This window comes from Poecilia latipinna, unplaced genomic scaffold (genome assembly GCF_001443285.1).
Source record: "Poecilia latipinna isolate Pla-1442-1.1 unplaced genomic scaffold, P_latipinna-1.0 Scaffold571, whole genome shotgun sequence".
Classification (NCBI taxonomy): domain Eukaryota; kingdom Metazoa; phylum Chordata; class Actinopteri; order Cyprinodontiformes; family Poeciliidae; genus Poecilia; species Poecilia latipinna.
In genome coordinates, this window is record NW_015113187.1 from 224,643 (window position 1) to 246,963 (window position 22,321).

Sequence of the window (22,321 nt, forward strand, 5' to 3'; positions counted from 1 at the left end):
TGTGGGTGTTTGTTTTGGGGTGTTTGTTTTTGGCTGTCCCCTGAAAGAACTGATGCTTTTTTTTTTTTTTTTTTTTTTTTTTAAATCTGATCTTAATTACAAACTGACTTCTCATCTCCTACTAGAGCTTTTTGAAGAAAACACTCAATGTCTTTGTCTGCAGGAAAATCTTTACCTCACCTACCCCATCCTGGACAATGTTGCTGCTGCTGCACAAAGCAAATGCAGTCAGTTTGCAAGTGTGTGTGCGCGTACGCGTGTGTTTGCATGTTGAAAGAACGCTTTTTGATTTACAGGCAGGCACAGATAAATGGGCGGAGAAGGCTTTGATGTGCACGGGTTGCACCGAGTCGAGATGTTTGTGTGCTGTTCAACCTCTTTGTCTCGCTCTCTCGTCTCTGTGGGTGCTCCCTGCCTTGTGTGTGTGTGTGTGTGTGTGCGTGCGTGTGGGTGTGTGAACGATAACCACCGTGTTTTACACACACTGTTCATCACTGCTCCACTGTTTCCCTCTTGTTCACAATTAGTGAGGAATTGTTTACTTAACCATTTGTGTTTTTATGGTTTTACAGTTTGGGAAGTCTGCAGCGCTGGGGCTGCGTTTAGATTGGCCCGGCTGAAAACATGCGTTCACTGTTTCAATGCAACATGTAGACCTTTTTTTTTTTTTTTTTTTAAAAAAAAAAACACCTTATCTGGCTGAATATACTACAAAAGCATTGAGCTCGACAGATGGAATTTTAATGCACTACAGCTAGAATATCTGCAGCTTCTTGTGTAGTATTCACAGCGCATCTGCTCAGTAAATACAGAAGGATTCGTCTGTTGCTTCGCCTGCTCTAATATTAATAATTTATACATTGGTACGCCCTTCCTCTTTTACTACCATTTTTTACCCTGATTAAATATCAGCTTATCAGCTTATCTTGAAGTTATTTTATCCAAGCTTTTTATTGTAGTATTTTTATGTTCTTACATATTTTTATAGATATTCACACATTTGTTTATCGTAAGCAAACATGACTTTTCTCCATTTTGTCATGTTGGAGCCACAACCTTTAATGTACTTTATTGGAATGTTATGTGATAAACCAACACAAAGTGCATGAGTGTAACATGGAAGGAAAACAGCTCAGAGTTTAAATTAATACATGGCAGAAGCAGCTTTTCCCACAATTACACCAGATTTTCTCTTGGGGTATCAGACTAAAAGGGGCTGCAGGATGAAGCGGTGCCCAATGAGATGTTTAAATGAAACCCGACCGTGGTTTAAACAAATCCGTGACTGTGTTCCCTGATTAGGCGACCTCTAAAACATGGATTTTATTCATGGGTGTCAGTGTAAAGAGGGCTGATGGGATGAAATTTTGAAAAGCTATTAAAAGCCTGCACTTTTACAGATTATTTGGGAAGCATTTTCCTTCCATTTACTTACTACTTTGTATGTCTGCCATATAAAATAGTGGTTGTAACATGACAAAACGTGAAAAGTTCAAGGGGCATGAGTACTTTCAGGGAACTGTATCTCTTGATTTATTTCCTCTTTTAAAATAAACGACATTGAATCTTTTGTATATATAGAAACTCAGCTACACCTGTTTGAAAAGAAACAGGACACCTCTTCTTCTCCCCCCGTTGTTTTTTCTTTTTTCTTTTTTTTTTTTTTTTTAGCTTTCATCTTAAAGATTTCTATGGTTTTAATCACCCATTAGCCTCATTGTTAACATGTCCTGTCAATAACTCTCAGTCCATAATCCGAACCGGAGAGGCCTTTCGATGACAGGATAAAAGATTTCCGAGAAACGAGGACGGGAGTCCATTTTCTTTTATTGACGCACTTAGAAATACCATGACCTTGCAGAGTGAGAATTTACACCGGTTTTATACTCGCTCCACATTTAGGGAAGTAAAATGTTTTATCACTGTGACTTAAAATTTATTATCAGTTTACACATTTTACAAACGTGGTTTCCTGGCTCGCGCTTAACCTCGTCCTTAATCATCGGCGCTGTAGTCTGAGGGTCGCGCAGCCCATCTCGCTCCAGAACTGAGCCAGCCTTGTTATTGCAGCTGTGTCGTCTACAATACACCTCTTGTTGCTGCACAGCAGGAGGCTGCTCTAAGCTTCTGGCCTCTGTGTCCATGTGTGTGTGCGTGTGTGTGCGCAGTCCAGGTCTTCTCCAGAGTTCATACCGCAGCTTCTCTGAGTGCCATTTTAACTGTGTTTCGGTTAAAAGGGCCCCGCAACCTCTTTAAATCTTCAGACAATCATCGACTAGCGTGTTTCATTTGCATCTTTTGCTGATATACTGTCACACTCTGAGGCAGGTAATTTGCATGTGATTATTTGCATATTGTACAACCCGAGCGTGCTTGACAGACCACCCACTGCTCAGCTCAAGCAGCATCTGGCTGATACACAGCTTACATGATGTATTACTGATACGGCCAGTGTCATCACTGGAGACGGACAGACAGGCGAGGTCACCTTCAGACGCGGATAGAGGAAGGGTGAGATGGACTGAGAGATGGTTATCTTTAGAAGCAGATAAAAACAGTACAATCACAAATGTTCAAGCTCGCGTTTTCTTCAAGGCAGTGTGTAATGTCGTCTGTCCAGTTTCACACGTGCCGTTAAGATCTGTGTTTGCATGCTTTGCACTACCCATCCTCCTTTTTATTTTTCTCTATCTGAAGCTAGTTATCTCCACTCCTCTTCCTCCTGGGTGTCCGTGTTTGTATTTGCGTGCATGTTTGCGGAAATTAGCTTTGACATCTGTGTTGTTAGGCGGGGGGGGGGATCATAAATGTACTCCAAAAAGCTGTGTGCCCCTTTTTCTGCCTGATTTCCAGTTTTCTTTTAAGTTTGGGTTATCGACTTTGACTGAATCATTTTTTAAAAGTTGAATTACACAAAAGAGAAACATCGGTTCTTCTTCCTTGATGGGATGTAGCTTTGAATCTATTGGAAAAAGAAGGAATTAGAAGATCCCTGTTTTTATGTCAAGTATGTATCCCTAACAAACTCAAAAAAAGCGCATCAGATGTGTTTTTTTTTAGATGAGTTTGAGTGACAAAGATGATTTTGATGCGTTGAAAGAATTGGGATGACAGAACAAATTTGTTAGTATTATTTGTTAATGCTGGTCAATAAATCACTAACAACATTGCAATAGCAATAATAAGTACGTCAGACAGAATATTCAATAATGCCACTATACTCCGAACCAGAATCGCATGGCATTCTGGGGGGATGTAGGCAGAGGAAATACATTAGCTGCTAAGCAAGGTTGGTGGCATCATATTAACTAACTAACTCACGCTTTGGTTACCTAGCAACAGACTGTTGAGTAACTTATGTTTCAGTTTCACCATGTGGTGTTGAGTAAAAGTAGAAAATAAGTACAACAACCTGAGAGAAAACCGGAGAATGCATGAAATATCAGGTCACTTGTATGGTATTATTTCAGATATTTAAAATAAGAAAATACTCAATAATTGTGGGTATCAACTAATATGAAACCCTTCTATATTTTGATGTTTTGCAGCGATATCATCCAGCCCCATCAACCGTCAATCATGCAGATCGACAGAAAATCTGCTGATTTTGATCTCTGTTTGATCTGTGCAGCGCTAACAACAGGTCTTATCAGGGACATTCCTGAAAGTTTTAGAAGTTTTTGAAACTGTAACTATTTCAGACCTTGAGATAACATGTTACCAGTAACCAGCCTGCTCCCTCCAGACAGTCCTCTGATGGCCTCACACCTGCACTAAGATAATGCATACCGATGCTTTCCTGCTCACATAAACATGCACACGTACTCCTTTGCCACCAGTTCTTATCATCTCTCTCAAACCACGAAAACCTTTTTTGACTCATTCCTTTGCACACTCAACCTTTCCGCCCTTCACACACATCGCTCCGAAAACCTACACTTAAGCCCGTCAGTTAAAAAGGTGTGTGTGTGTGTATGTGTGTGTGTGTGTGTGTGTGTCCCCGTGTCAATTACACTAAGGTGAGACATTGATTAGCATTGCCTAAAGCAAACCTTCTCATTTCCAGCCATTCTTCACAGCACTCAATCAGCACACAGCTCTATCTTTGCTTCAGCTTTCTCGGGACTGCCACTGGTGGTCGTACACACAAGAGGGTTTTGGATTATCTGCCTGGGCAGACATCCAATATGGTAAATCCATGCAGACTCACACACACAAATGCACAAGCTGACATCCTTCCTGCACACTCTTCCCTGTGAGCTTTGCTTTGCTGCAGTGGACCAGATAGTGTTCAAAGGAATTCTCATTACCTTCTCACTCTATGATCATAAAACGCCAAGTGGTTAAACAGCTGAGCAACACAAAGTACATCAATATTTTAATGTTAGCATTAAACCACATTTTAGGCTGCTGTTCTGACTCATCAGTATGATCCTCGGACCAGACAAGTCTTGGGTCATACACATGCACATTTACGCTGACGAATGCGCTATGGCGTAAGAAAACCTTAAGCTGTACACTTTTTGTCACATTAAAACCCACAAACTTCTTACTTGTTTTCTTGGGAATTTAATGGAAAAGACCAACAAAATAGTTGTGAAGACAATGGAAACTCCAATATGACTTCGATATCATTCCAGCTTCTATCATAAGTGCAAGTCTACCAGTACATGCTGGGTAGGAATATCATTAATCCAAGAAGAGCCTAATAGTTTATTGTAACTCTGAAAATGTACACAAGAAAATGTACTTGACGTTTGACATAATCCAATTAAACTTATTGACCTCTTGCCAAAATGCTTCGTGTGAGACAGCTAACAGTGGAGACCATTTCATGCCTACTGTGAAACAAGGTGGGGGGGATGTTCAGTTGGGACGTGTGGAAGCTGATCAGAGATTATAGGAGGATAGATGAAGCTAACGGAGGATCATTTTTACAGAAAAACCTGTTGGTCGCAAAAAAATGTGAGGTTCAGTTTCCGACAGGATAGCGAACCTAAATGGACTGCCAGGAACATAATGACGTGGTTTGTATCAAAGAATGCAAAGTCCAGACCTCAATTTAACTGAGAATCTCTGGCAAAACTTTTAAATTCATATGAACATTTACTCTCCATCTAATCTGACCTGTTTTGCTAAAATGAATGGATAAAATTCTCAGTCTCTACGAGTGCACTGCAAAAGACTGGATGCGGTTCATACAGTGAAAATTAGCCCTGCGTGTTAAACAAACTTGACTATTACATGCTCCTTGGTGTTGGTCTGTTACATAAAATCCCAGTAAAAAGACATTAAAGTTTGTAGCTGTAGCACAAACCTTTGTTAAGTACTGCATTCAAATTTAGACTAAATCACCACAAATGTTTCTTCAGGTCCCGGATGGACCTATAATTGTCCTTCAGGTAATTCCTCCAGAGTATATTCTTCATAAGACCTCTCCTTCTGCCTGAAACAGTGCTGCTCTCTTTACCACCACTTAGCTCTTCTTGAGTTTCTTGGCTAAAAACTGCCCTGTGGCAGAAGTGTGTTGGAGGCAAAGACAAATATTTGAGTTGGACGCAGCGTAGCTTTTTCATGAAGCGAGTAGTCAACATTAGTGTTCTCAATTCTCACTGCTGTTCACGGTGTCTGGAAGGGAAAGCACCATGGTCAGCTCGATGGATTCGTCATGCTGCCTCTGCCTTTGGGAAGCATTTATATAAAAGGGGAGATTAAACAAATACGGCTCCAATTAGCCCTCTTTGTTCCTAAAATGGAGTGGAGCAATGTGTTAGACCTCAGATGGAGCAGTCATGTGCTGGGCTTGTGACCCTCCACTGTGTAAAGGGGGCCTGTTGTTGCCTGTACGATCCGCCATTAGCGGCCCTCAGCCCTGAAGTCTTAATTAGTATCATCTGTGAATTTCATGTGACTCAACCCCCCTCGTCTTTTTCCCCTCTACTCCTCTCCTCTATCTGTCTTTTGTCTGGATGAGACCAGGACCTGTTAATGTTCTCAGATGTGTTGCTGCCTGTCATTAATTTGCACAGTAAAGCAGCTAGTGAGTCAGTCAAAGTATTTTATGTTTGTCTTCTGGGGTCCAGGACTGGGGGAGGTTGGATTTAAGTCAGGGATGGGCGCTCACGCCTAAAAAGCACTCACCCAACATACACAAAGAGAAACGAGTAAATCTGCCCACTTTGACTCAGCTAATGCTCATCCAATCCAATATGGACCTGGGCTGACAGATGGGCTCAGTGTGTTCAAAGCAGAGGGTGCCGATTTAATATCCAAACAGGTCAAGCCAAAAAAAAAAAAAAAAAAAAGAAGAGAGAGAGAGAGAGACCCCTGTGTAGACGCGGCGCAGAGGTCCTGCCAGCAGCGCCACCACAGCTGGGTCTCACCTCACCTCCTCTCTGCCTCCTCCTCCCACACTCTCTCCATTTGTTCTTGCTGCCAGGCAGGGAAGCAGCTTGTGCACAGTCCTCCCTCTCAAACATTGTAATCAGCATTTGTTTAGTGTTATTATACATGCCTCAAAGAAGAAGACCCAGGAGGCAATAGGTAGCAAAGAGTGTAGATTGAAACCCAATAAGGATAGGAGTCAGACTGTGCTGCCGCTGGCTCTGACAGACTGATCCTGTGTAAGTTTACCGCTTACACCCAACCGGCACCACTCCACTGCAGGGTTAGGAAATGAATGATACTTTCTCTGATCTCCTTGGTTTGCGTGTATACACACTCCATACAAACAATGTTTTCCCCAATTACAGATTTATTTTGAATTTTCATTTTGTCAACTGCAGATTTACTTTAAAAGAACCTGCCAGACAAAACGTAGGCTTAAGAAAAACTTAGAGAAAACACATCATGTTTTGATCTGAAGAAATTCATGAACAGACGAGAACAAAGTCACTGACAACTACCAGTCTGGAAAGGGTTAGAAACCATTTCTAAGGCTTTGGGACTCCAGCAAACCACAATGAGAACCAAAGAACAGTGGTGAACCTTCCCAGGAGTGGTTAGCCTTACAAAATTACAGCAAGAGTGAGTTAGTGACTGATGCAGGATGTTACAGAAGAACCAAGAACAACATCTAAAGCACTGCAAGCCTCAGTTATGGTCAGTATTTGTATTTCAACAATAAGAAAGACTCGGCTAACCAGATCCTCCTGCAAAAACAGTGTCTATGGAGAGTTCCAGGCAAGGCCAAAAAATCGGCCAAAAAATCGGCCTGATGATCCCCAGGACTTTTGAGAAAATAGTCTGTACCTAGGTGAGACAAAAGTGAAACCATTTAAACCTAGAGTCAAACAGGGTGGTGGTGAGATGGTCTGGGGTTGCTTTGCTGCTTCAGGACCTGGATGGTTTAATACATTTTGCTCTCTAGCAAACAGTTCTGACGGAAAATCTCTGCTCATTAAGTTATGACCCAAAGCTCAAGCAAACTTGGGTCATTCAACATTGAAAAGCCCAGAGATGGGTCCTCTAAAACAGCTAAACAATCAGAAACTTTAATTCAGTAGATGCTGAGAACCCTCCACTGTAGCTGAATTAAAAAAATTGCAAAGATTTGTTCAACATTAGAATTAGTTGGATCTAAAACAACTAAAAGTGACAAGAAAGCAAAATCTTTAAGGACGTCTTCACACTGTTAGTTTGTGATCTGTCCTGAAAAACAATCTCCCTTGTCAGTCACTGAGATGTTGGAGATTGTATGACCGCAGCAGATCCTTTGTATCCAGCCAGTATACTTTGCCACACATACACAGGTTTTTGGAGCGCGTGCTGGAGTTCTGTCGTCCAGATGGAAGTGCTTATTGAGCACTGGTGTGCTGGCACATCGCTCCGTCTCGGTGAGACTAGGAGAAAATGAGGGAGGGGGGGGAAACCTTTCCAATCAGATCCATCATCTTACTGTGTGCGTGTTTATACAAGTATATGTGTGATCTTCCCAGCCAGCTTTTCCTGCCCTCCCTTCTCTAATCTTATCATGTTGGAGCAGCAGATTAGTCCTCCCAGATCTCATCTCTGCCTCCAAATGCCTCAATCAGCCTTTTGTTCTTCGGTCTTGCCTGCTCTTCTCTAGCGACAGGCAAGGTGAACATTCCCCCACGCCACCCTTCCAGCCATTTTGAGCCCGGTGTCGCTGTCACACAGCCACCAGCCCTGATCTAACATACCAAATGCTCCCCTACCCCTGAGGCATTAGCTAACTACGCTGTTAGCTCTGCAGCCTCCTAGCAGAGTCGAACTGCTTGGCATTCCTTCCTAACATCCAGTCTCTGCTGCCGCTCTTGTCTGTTTGACCTCCTCCCCCTTCTTTCCTCCCGCCTCGCCTCGCTCTGCGCCATCTCCTTTGTCTGCAAGTTTGAGATCTATCTCGGCTTCCTCACTCCTGGTTGCCACCTCTTGAAGGAAGCCATAGAGCCCGGCTGCCGTTGTCACCAATGTTACGGGAAGTGTGTGCGCTGACTGTGGAGGCGGTGGGTCACTAAAAGACTTGGCAGAGGAAGAGGAGAGTGTTTGGAAAGCGCAGAAAATAAACAGAGGTTTCCTGTTAACAAGGTGCACTGCTGAGGCTGTCGTGTGGAAGCAGGAGGATCTGGTTTTGTTTAAAGCAAAGCCCCATTAGTAAGGTGCTGAGAGCAGGAGGAATCTGGCATCAGAGTCTAAGCTTATGGCTTGTAATTGACAGGATGGCAGTAAAGTGAATGCAAGTTTCAGCAAATTTGAGAGAAACTTGCAGGTATTTAGAGTTGGCACAACATTATGACAGCAGCCAGGATGACAAATCCCAACGCAACCTTTGATTCCTCCACTTCACCCAGAGAATGTCATGAGATAAGGGGATCCTCAATATGTGATCCATCCCAGAATTTGGGTAGAAACTGTCCACATTGAACCTGAACTGGGCAACTTTTTAGTTGCAACATCTGGTTTACATGTGGCCAACTCTGGATTGCACTGTTTTTCATTGTCTGCATGTTAAAACCAGAATGTAAAAAAAGGGATGCATGTTACATGCATGTCATAGCAATGACATTGGTATGTTAGTCATATTTTAACATGATGGTATCGGCCTGATAAATAAAACTGGGCTGATCTTAACAACCAATGTTTAACAAACTGTGTGTGTTTTTCAAGAGGGGAAGGAGGTTGATTGTGTGGTATTTGTTTGGTTATGTGATAGTGATGCAGTGTGATTGTAGGGGAAATGTCAGCTGTGTGGCTGTTTTTAATGGTGTTTGAAAGGGCTGTTAAATATATTTGATAATATTGGTAAATATTAGTTTTCAGCCATAACGGTAATATAAATATCGGGTATCGGTGCATCCCTAAAAATAATCAATCATAAAACAGAAAGAGTAGTGTTTCCACAGCCGCCGGTGAATAGTCCAAATCACACATCTGTGAATGCAACATTCATACTTTGGTCTTATGGATGTTGCCGATTGAAGAACACTTAAGGTTAGCAATTTTCAGTATCAGTTCAGTGTTTACAGAAAACAAAGGCTGAAACACTCTTTAGAGTGAATATTTAAAGTTAGCTGTCTTCGGCATCATTTGGTATTTAGGAATAAAGTCAGAGGAAGCTCACAGATATAGAAACCGCTTTTAAAGGAATCAGTATTTTCTACGTAGGCTGTTCATTCAAGCTGCGACTTTTTGAGCTCAGTTTTTCAGCAGGTAGGCTGAACCTATTAAAGCAAACTTGCTGTGTTGTAATTCGTGTCTGGGCTTTAAGCTGTCATGGAGCTTGCTGGATTTGGAAATGTTTGAAGCTATTTCAGAATCTCAGAGTTGAGGGAGGGGTCTACATTTTCTAAGAGACGTACAGAAAATTTAGCACGGCATAGTACTTGTATTTCCAAACTGTATTATCTGTTGTGCAGGATTTGTATCCATCCATAAAATAATCAATGCAACCATTGGCCCATCGCCTATACGCTTAATTCATCCATCTGCACAGCCATATTCAGTCTTATTTTAGTTTTTAAAAACCTAAATACAGCTCTATTTTAATAAAGTAAGGTGCAGAAATTCAGTGGATGTGATTATATGAATGTTCAGCTAAAATAAACGAGTTATTTTCACCAACAGTTTTGATCTGTGCGAATAATTTTGCCCATAAATCTGTAGCTCCAGCTGCTTCGTTGGCTCTATAAAAATAAAAACACTAACTGGAATGTGTTTTGCTATGAAAAAAATCACCATCATTCACTTGTTCTTTAAACCTGAATCCATACTTCTCTCAGTCCATCTTTTTAAGTGTATACATCTGTAGCTCCCCCCTCTCACCCCTCATCAAATGACCTAGCTGGTTCTTTTCACATGTAGAGACAGCACTTATAAAGGCTGACCCCTGCACACCCCCTTTTACTCCCCATCTTTGTAGTATTGTGGCTGCATTCAGGGGCCCTGGCTCCAGAGTTGACTGCACACACATGCGGCCACACAAAGAACACTGCGCAGCCATTATGGACCTATGGGGCCAGCCACCTTTAGCCAGTCAGAGGCAGAATTAACTGGCTCATACACTTCTCGGGTTTGTCTTGGCTGCTGGGAACACCGAGGTGAATGCATTGTTTGTTTGTTTTGCTACAGAAGAAATTTTGACAGACCGAGTATATATTTAAACCTCGTCATGTTTACCCTCTGAGGAATGGCTCTCCTGTGCCGTAATCCCTGTCTGATGGGTAAGCCGAAGAACGCCACAGGCCAGTCTGAGCCACTGGAGGGAGGGGTTGCCATTGTATTCATCCCCCAAAGCATGACTGTCAGATTTATATCACCTCAGTGAATAAAGGGGTAGCTTTGTACCCTGGGGGGTTTCAGTAAAGCAGTAGGAGGACGGCTTTCATTTAACATCTGAAGGAAATGAGATGGTCATACTACTCCTATCCTAATCCAGCTACTTTGTCTCTCCTTACTTTGCCCCTTTTTTTATCACCTCCAGTTGTTTCCACATTCTCCCTTTTTGTTTTATTTCTTCCTCTCGATAGCGAGCTAGGAAGGTTCCTGGCCCTTGTGCAGAAGCATTCCTTGTGTGGAATGGCCTGTGTGGAGGGAGGGCAGCGCTGTGTTTAGCCTCTGGCAGGACAGACAAAGATGTCTGACATTGTGCGAGGCTCAGCCATCCTCAACTCTCTACGGGGCAGCACGGAATGTCTCTAATCAATTCAGCATTGTGGTTGTCGTATGTTCTCGCTCTGTCATTTTCCGTGGCAGGCTTAGCCAAAACCCAGACAATGCAACTAGTAGTTCTGTTCGCCGGGCCCCGAACTGTCTGTCATCTCGCTTCATTTTCTCCTTGCATTATCTACTCATTTTTTCCAACCAGCATGTTTATAGAATTGCGATAATTGAACGCTGTGCTCGACTCCCACTACGTGCTCCATATGTTGCGCACTCTCCGCCTTTCTCTCGGCTTTCACCCCCTCCCCCTTTTTTTTTTTTTTTTTTTTTGCCTGAGAGGGCTTAACGCTGCTTCATAGCAGCAATCTGTTCTGGTGAGTGGCAGCTACTCTTGCAGTGACAAAGACGCTGATTATAGTGGAAGTAACATTTGGTATCTGCTTTTTGTAAGTTTAGATTAACCCTGTGAATGTGCTTGTATGTTTCTACTCGTTGTACAGTGGCACAAAAAAGGGTGTTCTCATGCTTTTTGCTCTTTTTGTCACACTCAGATGTCAAACAAATTCAACATCAAAGATAACCTCGTTTTTTTTTGTTGTTTTTTTTTCTTTTAAGGGGAAAACCCCTAGCCAACCTGACCCGATGTGAAAATATAATTACCTCCCTTGTAAAATGATGGATTGAGTGTAATTAATCATAACGTCACTGCCTACACCCAGGCCTGATTACTGACTGACTGACATGCATAATGAAGAAATCCCTTAAATAGAACCTTTTTGAAAACAAAGTAGGGTTAAAAAAAAAACAACTCATAAAGCAACACATCCTGTCCAGATCCAAAGAAACATCTCCTTTCGCTCAAACTATGAAAGCTTATGAAGCTATTTCTAATACTTCAAGACTCTGGTGAGCAACAATGAGAGTAACAGTGGTGAACCTTGCTACCAAAATTACTCCAAGATCGCAAAGATGACTCATCCAGGAGGGCGCGAAAGGCCTCGCTGACCTCAGTGAATGTCAGAGTTCATACTTAGACAAGATAAAAGTCTCCAGACTAAAATGGCATCTAAAGTAGATGTACAGGGCTAGAATAACAAAGACTCAAAGCTAGTCTCAAAGTCTGGACCTTAAATCATCCACTCGTTCTCAGAGCCCTCTCATATGGCTCAACTAAAACAACTCTGCAAAGGACAGCGTGCCACATTTCCTCAAAAACAAAAAAATAAAAAAAGCCTCCTTGCCGTTTAGTCCAAACACTTAATGGAAGTTGTTGTCTTTAGTTATTAGGTTTAATGGGCTATTACATTTTCAGCTTGGACCAGATTGGTTTGGATAGTCTGAGAAGCGCAATTCTTGATAAATGAAATCATCATTGGGAAGCTGTTTTTGTTTTTCCACCCCGGGTTGTCTTTAGTCTGACTTTTTTTTTTTTTTTGGGTTCTTTAAGAACCAAAAAAAAAAAAAAGCAAAAACAGAACAAGCCTGCCTTTGCACTCTGATTTCCGTAGCAGAGAATGTCGCTCAGGTAGCATTTACAGTCTCTTTAAGTAATTAAATATGCATAAGCTCCAGATAACGACTCGTTCTGCTGTTAGTCCTAGAAGGCGAAAACCGTGTGGATAAGACGAGGCTGGCTGACTGCTGGGAGATGACGTCACTGCACAGATTTCTTCACACACAGTGTGCCTGTGTGCTTTGGGGGCGTGGGGGTGCAGCGGGGACGTGGGGGGGAGCTTCTTGTCTCACTCCATCAGTTTGGGTCTCTGTTGAATCACAAGAAGAGTCTGTGTGTGGCTGCACAATGTGGCGTGCATGCTCCTGTAATCATCCAGAGCAGTAAATGCAGCTGACTGACTGCATGCCAGCTGCTGTTTAACACGTCCAGGCTCACTTATTCGCTCCCCTCCCCGCTCAGGAACTGCAGAGAGTGGGAGAAAAAAAAAAAAACAAGAGGAAATAAAATGAAGATGTGTTGGAGGCTGTAGTGAGAAGTAAAGGAGAATACGGATAGAGCAGAGGTGGGCTCGAGGTTTCAGGGAGGTGATGATTTGCTTGGCTGCCTGTGCGCTCCATCTCCTCCCTCGGTGACAGAGCATAACAATGTAGGCTTTAAATATCTTTGCTCTGACCTCACGCTCACATACTCGGACACGGAGAGGGCGGATGTTAAGCGTCTGGCTTTGATTACCGTAACCTTTTACCCCGCTGCATATTTTCCTCCTCTGTCTGCAGGTAGTGCAGGTGTCTCGGTGTGTTTGCTCGACGCGCCGCAGTCGAATCTGTAATGAAGACGGCTCGGGCCAATGGGACTGTGTCGCATTCCTGCACCCAGTCGAGAGCAGCCTCTCCTGGTGCTCTCTTAAGCAACTGTGACGCTCTTTTAGGCTTAATATGAAGGCACAATAAATGTTTCATTTCATGAAATGAAAACAGTGTTTTGCCCTTTTCATCCTTCACCTCAGCATGGGCCTCGGATTTTATGATTTCTGTGCAAACTCTTCCCCTCCCACCCTTCTCTTTCCTTCATCATGTCTCTGCTTTTTTCTTTTTTTTTTTTTTTTTTTTTTTTTTTTTTTAAATTCCCTTTGGCTTGAAAAGGCTCTTTTATTGCCTTAGTGCTGCCACTTGCTGGCCAAACAATAGATTACAGTAACTTTCTGACTTGCGCTTAATGAAGTGCCCAGTTGGTGGCAGCAATAAGAAAATGAAGTGGAAACTATAGAAAGCATATGCTCTAAGAAAGAGCTCAAAAGATTGTTGAAAAATTATTTTTTTAATCATAAGGTGAAATAAAAAAAAAAATTAGTGATCCACCCTTTTCCTCCCTCCATCACTGTTTACCTAATTAAATCTCTAAATGCCCCGCAATCCCTTTTTAATTGACTCTGTGTCTCTGCAGGCTTCTTGGCGTCTCTGCTTTAGTCATGAACAATGCATCTGCACAGAGTCGCCGCTTGCCAAAAAGGCCAGCCTGTGACGTTGTAATCAAACAAAATGATGTCTGTTTATCTTGCTGTGGAAGCTTTCCGTGTCTCCTGCTCACTCACTCTCTCTCTCTCCCTCTCTGTGTGTGTTTCAGAGTAAACGGGACCATCTGCTGATGAATGTGAAATGGTACTACCGCCAGTCGGAGGTGCCCGACTCTGTGTACCAGCACCTGGTGCAGGATCGCAACAATGAGAACGGTGAGAGCGGGTCGCGGGCTCTTCGACACATCCACACCAGGCACAAAAATAGATACCCTTATCTCCGCGCATCGCCAGCCTCACACACACACACACACACACACACACACACACATGCTTGTCTGTGCTCCCCCCAGTCTGAGAGCTGGCTGTGAATTGCATCTCAAACAGAAACCAGATGACACTATCCCAGGCAGCCAAGCCGATGGCGTGGATCCGTGCTGTTCCCTGGGTAACACTCCCTCAGGCCAGACAGCGTTACTGTCAAGTGTTAATAACCCGCGGTGTCATGTGGCCCTTGAGCACACGCACTCTCGACACCGTCAGCGCCAGAGGACTCATCATGCTCTCACACATACACATCCACAGGAACACGGGCCGTGTCAAGGACAGTTTGCTGCTCGGTATCAAATCTGAGGACTGGAAGGAAGCATGGATATGTGGATAAACCTTAACAACACATTTACATTGCTAAGCTGTGTTTAAAGATATCACAGCTAAGTTAAACATCATTAGCTGTAACCATAAACCATTTCCATTGTATTGTCACTGCCCCAAAATGAGAACACATTGCAATAATGATACTGTAATATATTTTAAGTCTGTTGTTAAACTTTCTTTAGGATAAAATAAATTACAAAATAACTCATCTGTTCTCACCCCGTTTGCCTCACTGTGTACATTGTAAAAAGAATGTTTCAGTCTAAGATATGATCAGACTTGATCACAAATTTAAAGCTGCTGTGCAAATATGAATCAGTCAGCGAAGGAAAGTTTTTCACTTGATCACAGAGTTTCTATACAGTCAGAAAAATGTTTTTACATTTTTCTCTCTCAACTACAGTTTTCTAAAGGACCAGTATCTAATAATTCTTAATACATGAAGTGGCTTTAACATTGACTTACATGACGTTTGTGATCTTTTCTTCACATAACTCTTGACTGGTTGTTGTTGTGGTTTTTGACCTACCCGTGCTCCCAGGCCTCTCTGTGGCCTTCAGCACTCTGAGGACTGTAGTCTGATAGTTGGTCTGAGCATCTTCTGCTGTGAAACCCATTAAACAGGCTGAATATCGCAACATCATTCAAGGTGCGACCCCTTGACCTTTCGATTATATTAGCCAACACATACTGCATTCCAAGCATTCTCCAGAAGTATGAATGTTGCACATACTCACATTTATTAATGATATATTGTTCAGTTTTTATTGTGTGTTTCGCCTTGAAACCTTAAGGAAAGATTAGTGTCCCTGCAGTTCAAAGTGAATATTTTGCACTAGAATAAAAACTAATGGAAAAAAAATTCTAGACATTTTAGCCTAAGAAATAGAAATTTTGAAATGAAAACATGTATAGGAACTCTGTCATTGGCTCTGACTTGAGATCAGCAGATAAAATAGCGATATATTAATATATTTAATTGTTTGGTTAGATTTTATTCATAGAGCTGTTTTTATCCTCAATGTAAGCCAACGTGTTTTGTAGAAGTTAAAAGCCAAGGAACAGAATGTAAGGAAGCAGAAAATCTTAAATTAAAATATTATTAAGCCAGAAAAATAATGTAAAACTTGGCAAAGCAGTCATTCAAGGTAAAACAGTAAAAATGTGCATTAGCTTAAAAATGCAATAAACTAGATAATAGCATTAATAAAAACAGAATAAAAAGTGTTACTATCAAAGAACCAATAATATGACCATGTAATCAGCAATCAGAAAGAAAATGGAGCTCCACTAAGAATCCAACCTTAAAGAAAACCTGAAATCAATATCGACCATTAAAAACCCTGAAAGCTTTTGCCTCAGCTCAGCACAGCACGCCGCTGTTATCAGTCTGTCCCTGCAGCCAGGAGAGCTGGATTTTTCAGAGTTGTGGTCATAAGGCCGGAGCGGGGTGGCCCCAGCGTACCACGGCTCTCGACCAGATCTGTGTCGGCTTGCGCCAAGGTCACTTCAGCAAGCGTGAAGGTCGACTGTATCGAGGCGGCGAAATGTGGAGCTGCGTACATGAAACCTGTGCTCATGACCTCATGAATGAGACGAAAGAGATGGAAGTAGTCGGTGTTTGTTGCTTCTTTGTGGTGAAGCGACGGGTTTACAGAAGATTCATGTCATTCATGTCTCCCTTCCTGCAGATTCTGGTCGCGAGCTGGTCATCACAGACCCGGTGGTCAGGAGTCGAGAGCTCTTCATCTCCGACTACGTGGACACATATCATGCTGCTGCTCTCAGGTACAAACAGTGCGGTGCTTTGTAATCACAGCTCCCTGGATTTGTTTAAACTGTATGAGGTGTGTTTAATCTCAGCCGTCTGCCTGACGTTTTAAATAACAGATGTGAGATACTCTAAATGTATAATCTTAAATGTTGGATAATTTAGCTCCCTTGTTTTGTCTTGTGCCAGTTTTACAGAAACATTTGAGGCACTTTTTAATGGCGCCCTCTGGTGTCCATTAGGTTCACATGCTTAACCTTCTTTTTGTCGATATACTGTGATTGTTACCCATTTAGATTTTCACACACATATATATTATAATCTTGGGAGAAAAACTTCTTGCATCAAAAAAATAAAATACACTTTTTGATTAGAGCTAAACTACATTAGTTGTATTTTAAGATGAGAACAACCTGAATGTAATCCCTTGGCCTCTCCAGTTCACAGTCCTGTAATAAATACCCAGATTTCTATTTTGCAAGCAGTAAAATGATGATGCTGCTGGTTTGCAACACTGAGCAGGTAAAAATCCATGTAATTACCACTTAAAGGGTTATTAAATTCACAAGATGTGTGAAGATAGACACAATAACTCCTCCTTTTAATGTGCCTCAGCATCAAACTCGCAGAGACGCACCTGTCTGCTGCTCTGCGGTGCAGCATTGGCCGCCTCTCCTTAACGTCAGCAACAATGCGTGCAGGCGCAGTCAAAAAAAAAAAAAAAAAGCACTTTTTGTCCCCGCCTTCGTCTCTTCGCCCCTTCTTTCCTTTACCCACTCCACCGCCCCCCCTTTTCCTCTCCAACCAGAACCATGTGTGAGCAGTAAAGCCATGTCTTCCAGAAACCACTGATTTCAGGGAAAATTAGCTGCAACCTCTCCTACACAGAGCTCCCTTTGATTTGACTTATTCTCCAGGCTTTAGATAAACGGGAGGGAATTCCAGCGGGATGCTGTAATGCCGCAGCTCTCCGAAGTCGGCTCGCTTTAGCGCCCTTTAATCTTTTCGGGGAGAGGAAGATGCTGTTTCTGTGCGTGGCAGCAGAGCCCCGCATGCGTGTGATGTCTGTTATTTTGATAGAGTCAGACACCAGGGCGCTGGAAACGGGAAATGGTATCAAGATGTGGTCAGAGCCTCGCCCCCCTCCCCTCCTGCTCCTCCTGCTCATTGTGGAGGGTTGGGGTTTTGGGTGGTGGGGGTGCAGGCAGGTTGAAAATCTCTCTAGATCTCTGTGGCGTCTGTCTCCAACACCTCAGCAGCAGGCGCTGGGTTGAAGCAGACATGTTGAGCTGATGTTTACGGTTTCAGCGCGCAGTCTGATGCCTCATCACAAGTCAGCAGTCACTGAATGACAATAGAAACCTGCTGCCTGGATTTTTTTTTTTTTTTTTACCCTCAAATAATTAAAAACCCAAAAAGCTTTTAATTCCAGATTCCTCTGCTCAGGCTTGTTGTTGTCATGTCACTGTTCGTGTCTTAAGAAGTTTTGTCTTCTGTCCTGCAGGGGGAAATGCAACATTTCCCATTTCTCTGACATTTTTGCTGCCCGGGAGTTCAAAGCCCGGATCGACTCCTTTTTCTACATCCTGGGATACAACCCAGAGACCAGGTGAGCTGCTGCCGGTGCCGTCTGTTTACCCCGACTGATGAGCTAGAATGGATTCCTCATCCAGTACCTTGAAAAGCCCCTTGAACAATTTCAAATGCTGTCATGTTATAACTCCAAGCTAACTTTTCAAGCTCTTTAATGAGATTTTGCTAAACAGATGGACAAAAAGTAGCATGTTAAGGTTATGAAATTGTAACTCTGGAGGATTTTTGACAAATCTGATCAATTTGGAAAAGTGGTAAGAAGAAACCCCTTGGTGGAAGAAAATAATATTAAGTCCTGTTTGCGGTGTAGGGGACGCGACAATCGTCCTGGTTCAGAACTGAACTTCTTTGGCCAACCTGTAGAAACATGCCACTATAAACCAACACTGCACCTTTTTCTGAACACACTGTTTTCACAATGACGTATGGTGGTGGCTGCATCATGCTGTGCAGGATGCTTTTTCTTCAGAAGGGACAGAGAAGAAAAAGATGCTGAGTTTTAGTGAAGATTGATGTAGCTAAATTACACGGAGGTCCTGGAAGAAAAACCTCTTAGAGGCCACAAAAGACTTCAGACTGAGGCAGACTTTCACCCTCCGGCGACTACAATAAAAATAGATCCATAACTGGAACAGAACGCCGTGGATCAAAGCATGTTCTTGTTAGAATGAGCCACTGAAAGCTCAGACCCAAATCCCGTTGAAAATGTGTGGCTGAACTGGAAAAGTCGCTCTGTGTCTGTGCCGACTGAGTTTGGGTTATTTTTGCAAAGAGGAATGAACAAGACTTTAAGACTCCAGATGTGCACAGAGCGCTTTTAAATTTTTTTTTTTTTTTTTTTTTTTTTTTAAAAAATTTTAAATACCACTTATGCTTTTCTTTCCACTTTCGATGTATGCGCCGCTTTGTGTTGGTTTAATTCCACGCTGAAGTTTGTGGTGATAATGTGATAAAATTGAGGGAAAAAGTTTGAGTTATAAGGACTTTGGAAAGGCACCGGGTAGATTTTACTGTGTCTTAAAAAAAACCAAACAAATAAATCAAGACAACATAAGCTGAAAGTTTTCCTTCTTAAATGTTTTATGTTTCTTCTTAAAATAAATGTCAAAACAATAAAGAAATGTAACATAATTAGTTTATTTTTTACTTTGTCACAAATAATTTTCTCATACGCAATCATCCAGTGGTTCTACTTGGCCAACTGAGGTATTTTATACTATTCTTAAGCTAAAAAGGTAAAAAAAAAAAAAAAATTAAACTTGAAAGTCTTTATAAGATATTGATAAGGGAAAGTAAATCAAGAACAATGAGATTTAGTTTAACATAAAAATAAAATTTCAGAAATTAAGTTTGAAATATTTTTTTTTAACTTTGAGGCTTTTACTAAACTACGTCTTTAGTTTTCCATTTGTGTAAATAACTTCCTATATGCATGTAGTTGATGGACTTAAGCTAAAATGTGAAAGCAGAGTTGCTGATGTTTCCAGTATTTATTAAAAAAAGCAGGTTGCACACTGTTGGACAAACTGTTTCAACGTTCTGCTACTAATCCTCCAACACATTCAGGGCATTAGAAGTCATTTTTATTTTACATCCCTCCGCCTTATTCGTCTGTGGTTACATACTCCAACGATACCCTCTGCTCATTACGTTGATAATCTTATCAGTAAACAAAGACTGATCCTCATGCAGTGTAATTATGGGAAATAAACTGGGGAAACCCCCGTGGCTTCTAAATTGTTTTGGCATTGATTAGATTAGTTAAATTATGCACCAGGTTTTAATCACTAATCTTTTTCTTCTGTTTTCAAAGCGCATTGTGTCACATTACAGCAAGAACATACAAAAAAAAGGAAAGAGAAAAAAATTGCAAAACCATAAAATGCTGATGGATTGTCTTTTTTGTTGCTGGGATCTTTGTTTTTTGCATATTTGTTCCCTACCTCAGGTTTTGTGCGGTGAAAACGCAGATTTTGTGGATTTTATTGTCTTAAGTGTTTCCTCTGTTTTCTCTTCTCCTTTTAGTTAAAGTGTGGTCGTATTTTTTATAAAAATTAGTTTAACTACTTCCAACATGCTGCTTGCTGGGACTGGAAAAATGAGCTCATTTGATGTTGAATTCAACTTCAGTCTCCCAAAATCACTCTGAAAGCTCTTTAGCAATTCATCCAGGATGTCATAAAGCAACCTGGTAAATGTCTGCTTCCATCTCTGGAGAGATTTATGAAAAAAATAAAAAAAAATAAAAAGCAGTGGATAAAAGGTCCATCTCATGCCAAAAAGAAAAATAGGGGAAAATAAAACGTGGATGATTCCCAAGACTTTTTGGAAAATAATCATGAAGAAAAAAACAAGAAACCTTTGGTGTAAAATAAACATTTTTGAAAATTCTTCTATAGAGAGATGATCTAGGGCTGCTTTGGGCCCTGAATGTCTCACTGTAATTGACTGAACCCTGAATTCTGCTTTATAACAAAAATAAATAAATAAAAATCTGTAAGAGAACAATTGACCCTCAGTTTGTGACCTTAAGCTCAGGCGCAGTTGGTTTATGCAGCAGGACGATAATCCAAACCACACCAGCAAATCCATCTCTGAAAGCCTTGAAAAACAAAAAGGTTTGTAGTGGTGTAGTCAAAGCCTGGACTTAAACACAATTGAGGTACTGTCACATGCCATTCAGGGCTCAAAAACCCTGCCGTGTGACAACAATTCGAGAGTGGGCAAAAAAAAATCACCCGCAGTAATTATCTTTGTCTGACATTAAGAATTAGTTTGATCTGAAACATTTCAGTGAATCTTAAAAAGTCATTAGTAGTGGAACAGATACTTTTCCATGGCACAATATTCTTAATATATTGTGCAGTCCTTTTGCCAAACATGTGGTGTCTAGCTGCAGAGCAAATTTACTGAGTGGTTTGAATAGCAGCCCAACCTTTTCAGACATGGGTGGTAAAATCCAGGCTTTTGCTACGTGTGTTGCTCTCTTTTGAATTTGCAGCTGATGTGTATCAGATGGTGCATGAGGAAAATCTGAGACCATCGGTAAATAAATTGGAAGTTAAACTGGAACTGGACCCTTCAACATGACAATGACCCAAAACGTTCTAGTAAATCCACCGAGAGACCGGCTGAGAATTATGACACGGAAAGTCCTGAGGTGAATCAAAGCCCTAAATCTCGATCTGCTTGAGATGCTGTGGGTGGCTTGAAAAGGGCTGAATATGGAAGAAACCGCTCGTATGTCTCACAGCTAAAGTTAAGGAGTGAAGCAAACTTTTCTGAGATTGACGTGTTCCACCTGAAGTATTTGACCAGAAGAACTAACCAAGTATGCTGCATGTCCACAAAGTGGTATGGAGCAGGTCGCTGCAGGCATCATAAGATGGCACACTTTAAGGTAGTATGCCATCTTATGGTCCGGCTTATTCAGGAGAGCGTCTCCAGTTGGATTTTCTCTTGGCAGGTGTGGTTAACCCAAATGCCTGATGCATTAATTCAGTGGTGCCCAAAGTGGGTCCTCGAGGGCCGGCATCCTGCATGTTTTGGTTCCCTCCCTGGTTTAACGATCCAATGATGGCTCATTAGAAGGCCTAAGAAGAACATTAACATGCTGAAAAGGTTGTTTCTACCACCAGGGAGAGAACTAAAACGTGCCGGATGCCGGCCGTCCAGGACCGACTTTGGGCACCACAGCATTAATTGGTCTCATTTTTCTGACTCCCAGTCCATGGGTTATGTTGCGTGACACCTGTAGCGCCGTCCTAACCGTACTGTACCACGGTACTATGGACCTACAACCAGAGGAGGCCCAGGAATGGTGCGGTATGGGTCGGTTGTATGGGCCAATTTTATAACAAAAACAGACAAAATAGTCTGTGCCGTTATGTTGAATAGAAACGAAGTGTTAGTGTAATTGTCCTAAACTTTTGCCTTTTTGTTCTTTACCTCAATTTAAATCATTTTCTGTCTTTGGTTAGATAAAATACAGTGGATGTTGATATGAGCATTTTTTAAGAAAACTATTTAATAATGAGGCATCCAATATTTTTTAATCCCCTGTTTGTGCATAATCTTTGTATAGTTTGAAGGCAAGGCAAGAGTATTGGTAAAGTCCATTTCAGCAACAGGGCAGTTCAAAGTTCTTTACTTGATTTAAAAACAAAAACATTATTTTGCAGTGGCAAAGTAAAGTGAGTGGAAAGACAGATTA

General features: G+C 41.7%; 1 protein-coding gene across 3 annotated transcripts in view; it reads left to right on the top strand.

Moving 5' to 3' along the window:
• The window catches only part of rerea (arginine-glutamic acid dipeptide (RE) repeats a), a 210,382-nt gene that overhangs the window by 130,887 nt on the left and 57,174 nt on the right, over window positions 1-22,321 (top strand). For all 3 annotated transcript variants that reach the window (XM_015041844.1, XM_015041843.1, XM_015041842.1), the window contains exons 4-6: window positions 14,198-14,303; window positions 16,436-16,532; window positions 18,020-18,124. In XM_015041844.1, the coding sequence (XP_014897330.1) occupies window positions 14,198-14,303; window positions 16,436-16,532; window positions 18,020-18,124 (308 nt within the window). The remainder of the gene's footprint in view (window positions 1-14,197; window positions 14,304-16,435; window positions 16,533-18,019; window positions 18,125-22,321) is intronic.